The 17196-nt window shown below is 33.6% G+C and overlaps 2 protein-coding genes across 5 annotated transcripts in view; one reads left to right on the top strand and one right to left on the bottom strand.

The window, feature by feature from the left end:
* The window catches only part of LOC149423225 (uncharacterized), a 147878-nt gene that overhangs the window by 84409 nt on the left and 46273 nt on the right, over nucleotides 1–17196 (top strand). For both annotated transcript variants that reach the window (XM_089632586.1, XM_089632585.1), the window contains exon 7: nucleotides 3344–3479. In XM_089632586.1, the coding sequence (XP_089488712.1) occupies nucleotides 3344–3479 (136 nt within the window). The remainder of the gene's footprint in view (nucleotides 1–3343; nucleotides 3480–17196) is intronic.
* Nucleotides 3666–17196, bottom strand: part of LOC149423226 (galectin-7-like) — a 45633-nt gene continuing 32102 nt past the window's right edge. Inside the window, exons 1-4 of one of the 3 annotated variants that reach the window (XM_089632589.1) lie at nucleotides 11628–12264; nucleotides 10100–10252; nucleotides 7129–7292; nucleotides 3666–4461 (exon numbers count right to left, since the gene is read on the bottom strand). In XM_089632589.1, coding sequence (XP_089488715.1) covers nucleotides 4280–4461; nucleotides 7129–7292; nucleotides 10100–10191 — 438 coding nt within the window. In that variant the 5' untranslated portion in view covers nucleotides 10192–10252; nucleotides 11628–12264 and the 3' untranslated portion in view covers nucleotides 3666–4279. Of the gene's footprint in view, nucleotides 4462–7128; nucleotides 7293–10099; nucleotides 10253–11627; nucleotides 12265–17196 lie in introns of those variants that run through there. The other 2 variants (XM_089632587.1, XM_089632588.1) reach the window with 2 other exon arrangements.

Here is a 17196-nt window from a genome sequence, read left to right as displayed (position 1 = left end):
CAAATTGATTATCAATGATTTTTTTAAAGATTTTGCTTTCATGCTTCTCAATTTCCTCTTCAACACAATCAACGCATTATAACTATCATCACCTAGTTTAAGGCTTCCAAGAAAAATACCACTTATTGTCACTACCTTGTGTGTACTGTACCTACCGCTTGTTAACCCATCGGCATACCTGCCACTAAGATTTGGGGGATGCACTTTTTTTGCATCGCCATATTGCCCGCCCCATTGGGGCGACTAAAACTTTTCCCACATACGATGATAGTTCACAATAAAATTATAATCTACATAAAAGCTTAAAAAGTTTTTCATTTAGGGAAATATGGGGTGCAATACTGCGCAGCAATAATCCTTCTCGAGTATGCATAGATGTCAAAAATAAAAATTAGTATGCCAATGGGTTAAATCTCACTTGCCATAAATAACTAGCTTACTGGATTGTTTTGGTTTTCGGCTGTAAAATTTTACTTGTCACAAACTAGTGATGCACACCCCGCGGCTCGTATGTCAATTTCATGCAGCCCACTTGGCTATAGACAGAAATCTAAATGTTTGAGAAATTCTTGAAAACCCTGGCTGAGAACATTTTTTTATAGAGTTTTGGTTAATTTACTCTGCATTTCCTAAATGGAACCAAATTTGAAGAACCGGTTTGAATAAAACGAAATTCAAAAAAATCGACAGAAACCTTAACTATTGAATATCGCTATCAACTCCCCCTCACCCTCAATAAAAAAAAAACCCGCTTGTTGGTCGCGGCCTGTTTGAAAAATAGGCAAAGCGGCCCCTCTGCTGAAAAACTTGTGCATCATTATTATTATTTTTTTTTTTATTAGTAAAAAAAAGGTACATGATTTACATTACACAATATTGAATATAGTACAGTTATTAATTACATAATATATGTATTTGATGTATCCCCATAAATAAGCAGGGCTTGTGTGTATGGGGGTGTTTTTATATTGGTTTATATTTGATATTATTCATATTATTGTAGAAAGCAATCACTTTGTGGTTTGACATATTTAATAAAATAAAATACTTTTTTGTTTTAAAACCACGATATTTATTAATTTAAGAACCGACCGGTTTCGCTTTACTTAAGCATCATCAGGGTACAAATTAATACTAAACAAGAAGTACATAATGTGTGTATATATATAACAAAATATAGAGGGAGACAACATGATACAAATATAAGCAACACAAAGACGGTCATAAAATACATTAACATAAGTGCACAAGTAATGGAAAAACCGCTAGATAATTATGTAGACTAATGGGTTATATCAATAAATCGGGAGAAACAAAGCATCAACTGGCATGGTGGTAAGGAGGTCCATAATTATCTAGCGGTTTTTCCATTACTTGTGCACTTATGTTAATGTATTTTATGACCGTCTTTGTGTTGCTTATATTTGTATCATGTTGTCTCCCTCTATATTTTGTTATATATATACACACATTATGTACTTCTTGTTTAGTATTAATTTGTACCCTGATGATGCTTAAGTAAAGCGAAACCGGTCGGTTCTTAAATTAATAAATATCGTGGTTTTAAAACAAAAAAGTATGATATTATTCAGTTCAACTGTTCGGAATACTTTTTAAGGTGGCTTTTGAATTCGTTTATATTTGTATTCATGTTTATTCATTATAAATTTACCCCATGCACAGGGTGTAGGTACCTACTCGTAACAAGGTACCTTCATCATTTATTGATTTTTAAAACAACATAAAAAGGGAACAAAATTGCGAAGCTCAAATTTCGCATGACTTTTGCAGATTTTATGACAATTTTACATTGTGCTTGATGGATAGCAATGGTTCACGTAGCCGACAATCTTACACAGGTACTGCCATAAAAATATGAATCTGTCCCTAACGGTATAGGAAATTCTTGAATAATCCCCAAGTATTTTTTCAGACTCAACGATCCATTCAGTTATTCAGAAATTGTGTTGACAAAATTATTTGGTCGGTATATCAGTGAATTTACCTCGTTATAACAGTCAACAATTATATGAAGATAAGGCTGAACTAAAATTTCGTAATTGGTCATTATAACCGTGAACTCGCTATAGCCATGATCGTTATAACCAAGTTCGACTGTATAAAAACTTAATTATGTATGAGACGATATGTGAGTGTGAGTGAAGCAAGTGTGTGCCAAGACCGAGTTGTTTAGCGGTTCGTCCTCTCTGCCTACCCCTAATTAAATAAACAAGCAATATTTGCATATAATACAGGGTGGGGCAAAAGTAATCACCCAATGTTCTTTTGCTGTAATTTTTTTTTTATGATAAACTTTGGTACTGCTTGTTATTCCGCGTTCTTGCGGAGTAAACCGATTCATGTCTTGTCGATTTGTATTCTGCGTTTGTTTACTTCACAAATGTCAAAACCGAATTGACGTTTGGCGCCATTTGCAAAAGTTACAGTGTTTTCCAATAGGGTTTTACTTCTAAGTACTTTTGCCCCACATGTCTTGTCGATTTGTATTCTGTGTTTGTTTACTTAACAAATGTCAAAATTGAATTGACATTTGGCGCCATTTGCAAAAGTTATAGCATTTTCCAATAGGGCGATTACTTTTCCCCCACCTGTACATGCAGTTATGTTAAACAATGACAGATGTCAAATAATATCCGCCATCTCAAACTGTATGAAAATCAGTAGGTACCAAAATAGAACACGAATCCATATTATGAAAAGATGCCCCTTATGGAAACTGGACAATAAAAAGCACTGTGTAAAAAACGTCCATTAGACTAGATTAATCCAGCCAATCAGTTACATTCCTCTATACTAGTCCCAGCGAGAGCCCGTACGCAGGTCATTGACGATCGTCCTATTCCTTCTCAAATGTCTCATATGAAAACGAAAAAGACAGAAGATGTTAGAATGATGATGCACATACAACCTCTTGCTGGGACTAGTGTACTAGTTGCCTTCCACTTTGCCAGTAATCTCTATTTCGTCTCTTTTCTACTCATTCAGCCCGTCCCAATAAGCTTCAACTAAACGAGTACACTTAACCCTTATTCCTTGCCGGGTATGTCTAATGCCGAATTGTATCTTATGTCCTTTGCTTCTATAAAATTCCATTTTTATATTTCAATTTATCTCGGCCAACATTTTTTTGAAGTCTATTTTAAGCTTTAATGTTGTCGCACACATATTGCCCCGGCCCCAAGTGAGACAGAGCGCTGGTCTATTGATCTAAAAGGAACATTTGCTTCCATTCAAATTTGTATGTAAGGCACTTTTAGTTTTCTTCTATATTCTATGGCAATAACCTTTAGCCAATAATAATCATAATGAATTGTCCGTTTAGGTTGTGAAACAGATGCCCACAGTTGTATCCTCCAAACAGCCAAGCATTGCCATCATCACTGCCCTGTACTGTGAGAAGCTTGCAGTCGATGCGATGGTGGACAATAAAGAAACCTTCGTCAGATATACTACAGTCGGTGAGTTCTCTTTATTCTTCATCTTATTTACTAATCGTTATTGCAACGAAGACATTCTACAAACAACACTTCTTTCTGCTGTGTGTTTACAGTGATGGATTTCACCATCCAAGTTTCAAACCAATTTATTACAGTTTTCTATAATATCTTATCTATAAATTGTCAATAATGAGCACAATATTCCTATTCATTCATTATGTTTTTTAATTCATTGCAATTAGGATGATACAACATAGCATGTAATATGACGTGTAAGGTTAACTAAAAACAAATCATTTTTATATTCTAAAAATAAAATCCAAGCATTCAATGAAAAAATGTACAAAACCCAGGCTACCTGCTTTTTTATTTGGCCATATTCCGCCTCAAATAAATTATTAAAATCTGCTGGCGCATTCACACATTTCATTTTGAACATAATTTATTATATAAGCTAGCATTGTTTATTAAAAATACTTTTTAAGACAAATTCACAATTATTTTCATTCTTAATTCTATACAGACTATATTTCACATAATAATAAAATACTGGTCAACTATTCCTCTCACCGACCAAAACTCTTCAACATCCTTCAAATCAATTTGAGAATCGTTTTCAGACACTTTTACTGTATTTCCAATAAGGATACACCCCTTAATCGCCAAAAGTTTATAAGCACTGTAGTAATTACCGGAATATGTATAATTCTAAATTTGATTGTGTCGCAAATCAGTTTTTGGGCTTTTATAAACCTATGGCGATGTCTAAGAACTTATATTTGTATTTTAACATTGGCAAAGTAGCAGTGATCTAGCAGAAATTATGCAAACGTGACTTTCATGGATTCAATTCGTCCGAGTCCATGCCAGATTTGGACATATCTGATCTCCTCGATGGGGAGACGGTGGTTGAAGGAGCTGTGGTGGACGTTGTTGCAATAGGCGAAGATGCTGTCTTCCATGATGACCATCATGAAGGTGAAGCGTTCACCTGGAACAAATGCTGTAATGTATGCCCGTCCATTAAAACAAGGAAAATAAAATAATAAATATATTTATAAATAAAACACCAATTACCAAGGCTAATCAATAGTTCTAGCAAAACTTATCTCGCTGCATTGTTAGGTTGTTAGTCATCAAGCATTTTCTACAATTAAGTAGTAGGTTTTCTCCATGTAGGATAGATCATGCACAAAGGGTCCAGTGTGTGTGTGTTTTTTTTTTACGTGAGTACCACACAAGAGTCTCAACTGCTCCCGACCATCTGGAGCCAGTGAGACTATGGCATCTCCAATTGGGGTATGTTGTGAGGCTGAAGGGAGTGGGTAGGGGAAGGAGATGGGGAAGAGGAAGGTGGGGGTGTATCTGGCTATTCAGATCTGGTCACCAAACACTGCTAAAGCCATTTCGGAGCCACGGAGGCTGTTTTTTTCGAAAGAAAATGTTCCAAAAGGGTGTTATGCAAATATTTCCTTATTTTATACAATGGTATTATTATCAGCATTTAGAATGTTTGATTACAAAATGGAAGAATGAATACAGGAGTACCAGGAGAAAATATGAGTGGACGGTAGAAGCTAGGTACGCCCCAGGGAAAGACATTCATGGTACTATGAACTGAATCAAATACTTGAGTTGGGTTATGTCAAGAGTCTGATAACAGAAGAGGATGCATGAATGTGAACGAAGCAAGGAGACAGAGTCTGTTATATGGCAGTCTATCCTTTCTGCCAACCCCTTCAGATAGGTTTAGTATCTGAGAAATAGCAGTAAGTAATAATAATAATTATAATCTTGAGATTAATGGCGTTCGTTTGGTATAAGCAAATACCAGTGCCAACAGAGATAACGGAATATTTTTTCATTGGTTAGTATGAAGCGATCGTGGATATTGCGAGGTTCTTAACCCTAAAGCCGCCATTGAAAACACAATACAGTGAAAATTCTGTAATAAAATATTTCCCTCCTGCTCAAAAATTCTATGAATGGCCTAATTTATCCCACATGAATATAAGGCTTTCCCACCTGTCTCTTGGAAAACTTTACAAGAGGGTTTCACTGTATATGCCACACCGTCCTTTAGCATCAAAGGAGTGCGTCACTGAATCATATATAATTTTATTTTCCAAATTTATATTAATATAGCTGTCATTGCCCAGGTTTTACACAGAGTTTTTTTTTTAAATCAGATGTATACATCAATTTTCGTCTTATTTTGAATGTCAAAGTGTTCAAAATTTCATCAAGAAGTGTCGAAATTCTGCTTTGGGATGGGGAAAAGGAGGTAGGGGTGGTTATTGAAATCTCATGTAGTGACATTCCTCCTATTTTGACGGTCAAGTGTGCAAAATTTCATCAATCTCAGAGTAAAACAAACCAACACAGTACACTCTTCTTCTATCTATCTTCCATGGAAAACTCGTTTAAGAAGTTTTCATGCGAAGGTTGGTTTTTTTTGGTCCCTCGAAGAATAATTTGAAAAATGGCTCAATTTATCCCACATGTAAGGTTTTCCTGCTTAACACACTGTAGTCGGGCGCTTCAAACAATAGACTCTAGCCTATAGCGGGTGTTTTTCGCGAATAGCGCAAAAATATATCGCTTCAGCTAAATCTTCACCAGAATGGGCAGACAAATTATCGGCAAATATTTCCTCATGACTTTCGTTATTATCTGAAGACACTTTTGAAGGGTAAAAGAAAATATCAATTAAATAAATTCCACTAAAAAAACACGTCTGTTTTGTAACTCTGTATATCATAACTAAAGCATGTGTATATTAGCGCCACTCTATCTTCACAAGTAATGAGTGCCAGGAAAAGTCATTCAGGAAATGATTATTGTAATAACATCCTCAGGATTATCTCATAAGAGAGGTCCAATAAATTTATAACACGTCATAAGAATACAATAGGTACTCATATTCCCAGTACAACTAACAAACAATCTTTGAAATTTAACACGATAAAATTGCCTAATTATTGCAAGAGTATGTGTGTACATAAAAGAAACAACGGCTTATCTTTTTTTGTTATATGTCTGTGTAGTTTGTAATGTCTTTAAGCGTTTAGATTAAATAGTCACGGGAAATAATAATTTTCCTTCCTCGCCTTTGAAGTGGAGCCGGTGTAAAGGGTATTTTTACCCGTCCCGCCGATAAGCACCAGTCGGCCGCGCGGGTAAAAATACCGTTCCCGCTCATAGTGTGTTGAGAAGTTTATTTTTTCCAGTCCCTTGATAAAGAAAAGTTTCCCAGTGTGGGTTTGTTTTTTTAAACAAATCTACAGTTTTTTTTCCAAAATTGATGAAATTTTGCACATTTGACCTTCTAAACAGGAGGAAGGTCACTATCTAAGTGATACTTTGAACACCACCCCCCACCCACTTTTATCACCCCTAAAATCAGGACTTTGATACTGCACACTTGACCTTCAAAATTAGAGAAAAATTACTGTCTACATCTGATTTCGAAAACTCTACATAAAGCCCGGGCAACGACGGGAACTTCAGCTAGTTATAAAATATATAGAAAATTTATGGCAAGCTTAAATTTGTGAGCTTAGTACATGCTGACGGTGACGGCTTTTGAGGTAATTAATCCAATATAGGTATAAAAACAGATCTAATCACAAATTAATACATCATCGTCTTACTGTCGCAAATTAATTACCTGGTGAAATGTAACTTTCTTCGCTATCCTCTTCGTCCTGCCAAGAGCCGTTGTGTTTGCTGTTCAGAATGGTTCTGCCCTCTTGGAACATCATCTTGTGGTGGTAGGCGACGTTGTGGGGCTTCGAGGAGAGGTCGTGTTCGCAGACGAGGTTAATTGTAAATCTGAAATGAAAGTAAAGACAATGTTTTAATTATATTACCAAAGACTTTCCTAGATTACGAAAATCTATTAATAGTAGTGTTGAAGGCTGTGGCTTATTTCAAAATAAGGAATAATATTGAAAAAAGAATCTTTACTGAACTATTGAAACGGCCACCATCTTGAAACGAAAACAGAATGTACAAACAAATATACAAACAGAAAAGATGCAAAACAGTTGAGTTGTATTTGTATAAAGATTACATACAATATTATTTATACCCGCTAAGCTACTGCAAGTAGCTTGTCAGCAGGAGATTAGTTGCACCTATAATAATAGTATAGTACATAAAATTAAATAATCATCAACGCTTTAGCCTAGTAATACATACATATCTACAAAAAACCAACAAAATAAATAAAAAATTGTGTAATATGTACTTTAAATTTGAAAATACAGAAAATACGGGGAAAAACAGTGTAACACAGTCTTAATACATGAGGTTACTCCTTAGTAGCCATGATTTTAATATTAAAGAGAATTTACTAATGGAGCAATTTTCTTTTAATTCATATGGAAATTTGTTAAAAATTAAAGGTATTGTGGATTCAAGAGTTCTTTGACCATATTTGTTTTGAAACACAGGTACTTTCATTCCTTTATTTGTATGAAACGTGTATTGTGTACATGATCCACCATTGTTTTATACGGACTGTCAGATATATGCTGTAATACAATTTTTTGCCACATAAGGGCACGAATCGGTAATAAGTTAAAACGGAATTTTGCTAGGCTCAGACAATTATAAATTTGTTCGATAATCTGTCCAAAATTATTGCATCGATCGATTAATATTTAGGTTTGGACATATCTATTAACCGTCTTATTTATAAGATTCTTACATCCCAGTTTAGGGTGAAGTTATAGGTTAACCTATAACTAAGCCATGGTAATAAGTCAATATTTCACCATTCCAACCTTACGCATGCGCCATGAATATCAATGAACAGGGTGGATAATGTTATATCTAATCTCAAGAATGAAAGTTTCTATAGTTATTTTGAATTATCAGTTTTCGGCACAAAATAGCACTAAATTGAATAGAAAAAAATACAGGATAATTTACGTAGGTGTACTGGAGTAGTGAAGGTGGTTGATTTAATGTAAAATATGCGAGTCAATAAGCAATAATTACAGCCCCAAGCTAGAATAAATTACTGCGTTGTGAAAAAATACATATTTTTTTATTGAATGAAATGACATGTTACGAATTTTTAAGCCTTGAGTGCACAAAGTTAAACCAGTTTAATTTCATAATACTGAAGCCCTTTTTTCATTCAAGGTTTTTAATAACCAAAAACATAAATATAATGTTATGTCCCACCCAGGCCCGGGTGTAGCGTGTTCAATTCCTCGGCTGGCTAAGTCCTCCATCACAACACAAGCAATATTTTCTGCTTTCTGTGGTGGTAGTAGGAGATTTTCAAATATTGTCAGGTTATTTGTAACCCAGGAATGTTTGCCTTTCTTTTGAAAAAACTGAAATGTGTAAAATTTCTTATATTTCGTTGATTGTACTTTATTATTTGAAGATTGATTACAGAAACAGGATATCCTGTTTATTGTTGAATTTACTAAGTCATTTTTAATTATTTATTTTATTGTAAAGTTCTATGAACCTTTCAATGGCTTGTAATAAGAAAAAATAAAATAAATAAACAAATGATAGTACGTTTATCTACATTCAATGTGAAAGTATTTTGCGGTTTTCCCGTACCTGTTTTTGTAGGAAATGAATCACCTCGACATGAATGAATTATGTATCACACAGGAACTAGATTATCTGGTAGCGATTCATTATCATTTTCATTACAAACAAATAGGAAATTAATAATCCTCATAATAAATTTGTAGAACTGATATTACTGTTATTTATCAAATAGTTCGATTAGATATTTTCAGAAACACTCGACAGTTACACTTTATTTATTGACATATTATGACGCTAAGTAAATTATATACATAATAATGTTTTTGACTCTATAAGGATTGGTTTCCTGATTTCTCATGTTATTAATCACAAGACCAATATAAAAGTACCATGTATTATCGCCTAGTATTTATATATATCTATTTGAAGACACGCACGATGGCATGCCAAGAAATAGAATTCCTGGAAGAAGTGAAGGAATGAATGCCAATGGTGTGTATCGTATTTCTCTGATTAGAATATTATTACCTGTATCAAAAATGAGTAAAAGAAAATCTGAAACATAAAAGTTTCTCGGAATCTGACGAAATCAATATAATTATAAACTGCTTTATAGAGCAGAAAACCTGTTTGCATGTCACAGTAAAAATGTGCAGATTTTGAGCTATGGCGGTTTGAAATATCTAAATTGTCGAAAAACAAGAAAATTTAATTTTTGATTTTCATAAATAAACAAGTTCCGCTGTGTAATTATACTGCGTGTGGTAACTGTTTTACCTTTCAAAAGCATTATCAATAATTATAAAGATAATGCCTTCAGAAGGCTAAACAGCTGTTACGCATATGATAATTCCAAAGAAGAATGTGTTTAAAAAAGTGTTTTTTTTTTAAATAAAAAAAAATGGAATTCTTCAAATTAAATTTCAAAATAATAAATTTAAAAAAATGGTGAAAATAAAATTAAAACTGAAATAAAACTTTCCTTGTTTTAAACTCACATTAAAATAAGGTTTTCTCACATAATAAGTTATTTAGTAGGTATACTGCAAATCAATTTTTGAAGACATACTACAAACGTAGGTAACTATTAGGAAGAAAAAAATAAAATTATTGCTTACATTTCTGCATCATCCGCGATGGTGCCTTCGATCTCAATCTTATCTCCCACGTTGAGGGTTTTGGGCAGGGACCCTGAGAATGGCCACTCCATGGCTTGTCCTTGAAAGGTCCTCTTAACTATGTTTACGTTGCTCGTTCCTAGTGTTCGGAACCTAAAAATATACAAAACTATATTATTTAGGAGTCGTTCAAGCACTTAGATTAGTTGAACCAGCCAATAAATTATTTCCATTTCTCAATAGTCTAGGGAAGATAACATAAAAAATGGCCAAACAACCTAACCTAACCTAAAATTATACAAAACTATATTAAGTTGTTGAAATACTCATTTTTGTTGATCCAGTCAACATAGATTTTTATCATCAGTCTGAATAGAGACAATAACACCAGATAATACATTTAAAAAGATGCCAAACACGTTGAACATTAATGTGTTTATTCAGTTTTTATTTTTTTATTTGTACATTATTTTCTCTTACTTAGATCCTACAAAACTGATCAATCAGTTTAATTGTAAGAAATCTCTCACTTTTTCTATTTATTAGCTTATTATAATATATTTAATTTCAACTTGATATCTTGATCCTCAATATTAATTGTTTTTATGTTTGACGGAGGTAGAATAGATAATAGATAACACCAATCTTTTTTGTTACACTGGAATCCATTGATTGGAGTGATAAAAAAGTAATTAATATCCATGCCAGTTTTACATGACAGAAAGTGGTAACAATTAATTGGGTAGAGTTGTCGAATTTCACCTCATGCAAAGACTTTTTAAATAAACAACACTTAGTGCGAGTTGTTTCGGAGAATTTGAACAATTCATCAAATTTCAACGTTCATTTTCGGGTTCTGTGAAAGTCCTATTCAAGTTCTGTTACTATATCCTTGCAGGCCAGTTGCTTGACAGAACTGAAATAAAAACAGAACTTGAAAAAATCTTTCACAGAACTGGAAAATGAACGTTGAAATTTGATGAATTGTTCAAATTCTCCGAAACAACCCGTCCTCAATTTCAACTTAATTATTAATAGAAACAACTATTTAAGTCAGGGGGGGGGGGTTTAAGTAAACATACACAAAATAGGTTTTTAGGTTGTTGATTTGGGTTATTTTAATAAATATGCGTATTTCCCAACCTTCAAACTTATCTTTGATTGAAAAAAATGGATGCATGCATCTTTTGCCATCTTCCCCGACAAATAGTTGTTTCTTGAGTAATTAAGTTGAAACCATCTGATATCTATAATTATTTGCATATTAAGCGTGGGTAGGAATTCGACAAGTTTATCATTAATTGTATCGTTTGTTAATTGTGATAAAAACTTTTCAAAAAAAGTTAGCTTTGGTAAATAATTTTTTATTTATCCCCTTTGAGAGGGATGTTTAAAAAATAACTTTTATTTAGTTTTATTTAACTCCTTTGAAGTAATGTATTGATGACTTCCTTTCCGAACATTGTTTGCATTAATTCCTTTGTTGAATTATGATGTAGTTATTAAAAATATGGGTCACTTCACTTACGTCTTCAGATAATAGAAAAGTCAAAACTAAAAGCTTCCGTGGAAAACTGCACAGTGTTTGAATGAAAACTCGTGGGGAATGTGTTTATAAATATCGAAGTCTCGCCTCAACCGGAATTATTTAATGATTCACTCGATATATATTATTATTTAGATTATTTTCGCCGGTAAACGGGTAAACTTGAACTCGAAACAAGGAAAACTGACAGATTGAAGGTAGAAATGAATGGTAATGAGTTTTACAGCTTCCTCCCTTGCCGACAGAGCCGTGTAGTGTACTGCGCGCGCGTTTTGAACGAATGACGTCTCTGAATGAATGCCGGCTTATTTATCGTACACGCCGGGTAAATTGATTTAGATTAACGAGGTGATACAATATCCTTCGGCCGGGTGGACTGGGGGAGGTGCATTCCTACATAAACAGGTTAATTTGGTTGATTGCATTCTCATCGTTTCCGGTAATTGGCGCCCCCTACTCAGGCATTATGGCGCATTATTCAAATTTGGAGGGAAACCGGGTGGAAATAAATTGAACTCGGCAGATGTTCCAACATTCTTGGTGCGTTTATGAACATCAATTATTATTATTGTTTTTTTTTGCATTCACGCCTCTCGAAATTCCTAGATATATTCACCGAACTCCGCTATAATAAAACACATATTAGTTGCGATATTATGCAAAATTAGAAATTAAAAGTCGTTTACTCTGGCTTTATAGCACCGAATGGACTGACATCTTGGAAGAGGGGGAGGCTTCGCATCGAAAACTATCATAACCTCACCTACCTAAAAAAGATTACCTAGTATAAATACGCATAAACGCGACCCCCCTTAAATAAAAATAAAATATGTTTTTGTCTCAACTCTGTTGTTGAGATGTTTTCCTATTGCACGTCCGAAAAATAGGTACCTAACACAGACATATGAAATTCATATGTCTATGGTACCTAATAACAAAACATGTAGCTTGCCTTATTCTTTGTCAGTTTACTTAATATTTCAAAGTTCATGATACAAATCGATTACATTGTCCTATAAATCTTGACGCAAAAAGTTCTAATAAAAATACCTATATGTATTACAATTGACTTTAGATGAGGTTTGGAAAAATACATCACGTAGTAGGCTCACCATTTGAAGGTTTTTAGGAAGAAAAAAAAATTTCTATTTTTCTTTCACGTTTTCCCGAACTTACTACATACTATATATAATATTGTAGAAAAAATCTGCTATTTGGGCGTTTTTAAACGTTTACGCCAAAAACGTGTGTGGCCAAATTCGGCATATCTGCAAACATAAACATTTAATAATTCATCTAAGCTGGTACCTACGTATTTCATCTCTCTCCATTGTTAAAAATGTGTCCTGTTAAATCCATCTCTGTTTGTTTTTCAATTGCGCAACAATGCGGTCATCATGAATCGTGACTTGCCAAATAAGAGATAAAAAAGTATTAACAATTAATTTTGCGCGCCATGTTTAGGTACCTGCAAATAATGAACTACTAACAAGATGGTAATTGCATCCTGAATGGACCAGGCCCCATTTTCTTATTTTGGCATTTCTCAGAATGTGCATAAATAATGGCGTACGGCATGGTGGGTGTGTTCGAGAAAGTTCGATGCACATATTAGAATACATTCTTTTTAAATATATTCATGACCTACAACTAACTTAACCAATGGATGTTTCATGGTACTAACCTACCTTTCCACAAATGCTGTCGAGGGGTAAAGCAATTTTCAAGCAATCATCGTCAAAAATAATAATTTCGTTTGTGTTGGTCTCACATAACTCTGATGTTTCGACGAACTCTAGAACTCGGAATAGCTTTGATTTAAGTCTCATTTTCGAACTTGTATGAAGAATTCAGACAAGCCAAAGAGCACCTATCAATATATACTGTAATATATTGTAATAATATACTATAAAAATAGTATAACTATTTGTGCGCTTAGTTCATTATCACTATGCAACAGAGTTGAATAGGGTTTTCACTATCATTTAGAGAATTTCTTCCCCAAGGTTTATATATATATATATATATATATAATAAATGGATATTATATTTATTAAAAGTAAAGAAAAGTCGAGCAAGGCCGGGTATACGTAAGCTAGTAATATAATATTTTAAAATAAAATTATTTAAATTGTCATTTTAAAATTGGAACTGATTTGTTAAAAATTAAGTCTATCCTGTGATTTTTCACGGGTCTGTGCTGTGCTAGTCTACAAAATAATTCTACTGCACTATCATTTGAAATGTGCATATTTCTTATTTTAATACTGAGCAAAAGCGCCAAAAATCTGGAGCCAGTGAGACTATGGCATTCCCAATTCGGGGAATGTTGTGAGGCTAAAAGTAAGTGGGTAATCTGATCTGGTCACTAAGTACGACTAAATTAATTTCGTTTAGTTTCTGAATTTAGGTCTCTTCCGGGCGATACTAAAAGTACCTAACCTATCTACCACGCATTTGCAGTGTCCTCCCTGTCAATAGTATCACAGTTAGATGCATACTGTAGTTGCAAAAAAGATATTCCGCTCATAGTTCCGTTGTAACCATATAAATACCGTGTTTACAAACGACACGTTTCTGAAAAATTTAAATGGTACAAAGGGTTTCCGGAAACCCTTGGAAATCCACTAGATGACAGCGCTGTGTATGTTAAAAATGCATTTAGACATCATGGGATCATCTGCGGGAAGGTTCCCCGTTATACACTTGCGAGAATGACGTCAATTCATTCATTCGACGAAATATTTGCCACCCAACGAGTTCCTAATCAGATTCTAATCAGGTACCTACTCTATTATTAAAATATTCCGGTACCTATCCAATAGACATGTAGATAGTATCTACTTGTGCGAACTCTTGTAATTTGAATGCTGCGGATGTAAGACGGATCTTATTCGAAGCAAGGCCAATAGAAAAACTAACGTAGGTATTTCATTTTTTCTCGGAACACGTTAGAGACAGTTTTGTTATGGAGCGTGAATCACCCTAATGCCGTTGACCCTGCGACAAATTATGACACGCTCGCGATAATGAAGGAATTCCGCAGGCGTTCCCGCAGGTAGAGATGTACAAACCAATCTGTGCAGTTGGGGGCCTAACTATTATTATAGAATAATTATTTTTTTAATCAAAATGTAAAGCAAGTATCTAACAAAGTTTTTTGTTTTGTTTTATGTGGCATTTTATTAACAGGGTTGGTTGGGTAAGATTATTTTTTTTTAATAATTATTGTTTACTTACAAAAAAATACCAAAGTTGTTTATAAAATCGTGAAGTTTCGAATTCTTTATTAGGATAGTAATTAATTACTTATTTATACCTCAAATAAATAAAAAAAAAATAACTCACATCCACACTAGATATTTCCTATACTTTCAATTTAATTTTAAAAAGTTTGGATGGGTAGGTTATTTTGGCCCCAAATCCAGATCAAAGTTTTAGATGAAAAGGTCCTCGCAGCCGTTTCTCGTAAGGCCTTCAATCAATATTTTTTAAATTATTTTAGTAGATTTCATTAGCCGGGTACTTCTTACGCCCCCCCCCCCCCCCCCAACCCAACCTAACCTAGCCTCACCTAATCTAACCTAATCTTTCTTCCGCCTTTACAACATTCCCAAAACATTGTCATGATTACACGTGACATGTTCCAGGTTATTTGGTTACACCGACTCCGGCAATAGGAACTTGTGGCACGGTAATACTTTACGTAGGTAATATTTGTATGTTAATTCTTTGGTTATACCGACTCCTGCAATAGGAACTTGTGGTACGGTAATAGGTTACGTAGGTAAGGTTTGTATGTTCATTTTTTGGTTGAACCGACTCCGACAATAGAAACTTGTGGTACGGTAGTAGTTTACGTAGGTAATGTTTGTATGTTAGTTTTTTCGTAGCTTTTATTGACTATATATCACTTTTTAAATGTGTGTTGAATTGTCATCGTATTGAGTTATCATGGAACCACGGGGTACTTATTATATATCATTAGAAATCATTTCGTTATTCATAAATTCCCTCGCCCACCCGATAAACAGATTTTTCCAACCATCGAATGCCACTTCGTTGATTCAGAATAAATAATATTATATCCTTAGCAAATATAGGTCGAAGTAATTCAAACCAATAAAGTATTTTTAACCTCTTTCATTTTGTAGCTAACATGCTGCGTTAACCCCAGGAATTTTCGTTTTAATTCGTTTTCATTGTTTATACAAATTGAACGTCTACGTGATTTATGGCGGATTTGGTAATCTCCTCGTGTTTATGATTCACGAAACGTTATTATTTTTGTGAGTGATTTGTTGGGCGAATTCTTTGGTATACCGGAATAATTAATCTTTTAAGATGATGCTGTGCCATTTTAGGAGTTCGCATCAATCTTGAAATTCAGTGACATCATCTCATATTTCAGTACTATATTACGGTTGGTTTTTAGACAGACTTAGAATTTTGTTACAATTATTTCAGATCGAAATACCTACATTATATGAATTATATCCTGATGGGAATAATCAAAACTTTTTAACAATCGATTATTTAATAATCGAATGTTTAAAATATTTAAGAAGTTAATTTTATTTTTGTTAGTAAAATCTTTTTTAAGAGTATCTAAGGCACTTAGAACTTTGAATTAATTCGTTCGAAACCTTTTGTTCCTAATGTGCAAGTATTCCTTATGCGAGATAACATCAATTACCCTCTCTAAGTACAGTAAACAAACAAGCACACATCCACAGCGGTTGCAAAACTGTTAGAAAAATTCAATTTATTATAAATATCAATCGAATTCAATTTCATATGATTTTGGGCTTGGTTCCATGATAAATAAACACATCGACAATTCAACACACCTTTAAAACGTGATATAAAGTCATTAGAAACGATGAAAAAAATATTTAAACCTAACCTAACCTACTTAATAAAGTTTAATAAAGTTTTTCTTTCATCACTTTCCATGACTTTATATAACTTTTTAAAGATGTGATGAATTATCATTATGATGATTTATCCGGTCACCGTTGGGCTTATTACCAGGTTGCAATTTCTTCCAATTAACCCAGATTCTTAGCGGGAATAAAAATTTAATCTTCAATGAACTATTAAAACTGCCACCGTCTTGAAACGGAAATGGAAAAAACAAACAAATTTACAGACAGATGAAATGCAGCGGTCGAGTTAAAACAAGACTTCGCTACGCTTAGTCAACTAATTTACCTTATTTTGTTTATATAATTAACATCATGTGTATTTAAAATATTTAAAAGCTGTGACATGCTTGATATACGCCAATTATATGTTAAAACTCTAATAAACTACATTTTCGACCAAAAAAACAAACCCCAACAAACACAAAATATCACTAATAGACCGGTCAGAAAAGCGTATAAAAAAAACATAAAAACTCCGACGGTAAACACTACCTTTGGACAAAGACACCATAAATACCACGCTATTAAAGCATTCAACAGTCTTCCACTTGAAACAAAAATTGAGGAAAATAAAAATAAATTCAAACACAAAATAAAAAATGGATTAAAGAACAAAAAAGACA

This window comes from Hesperophylax consimilis, chromosome 6 (genome assembly GCF_061612785.1).
Source record: "Hesperophylax consimilis isolate HC1 chromosome 6, BYU_Hcon_1.0, whole genome shotgun sequence".
NCBI lineage: Eukaryota > Metazoa > Arthropoda > Insecta > Trichoptera > Limnephilidae > Hesperophylax > Hesperophylax consimilis.
The sequence above is the reverse complement of the archived record's forward strand: the minus strand, read 5'-3'. Positions and strand labels throughout refer to the sequence as shown.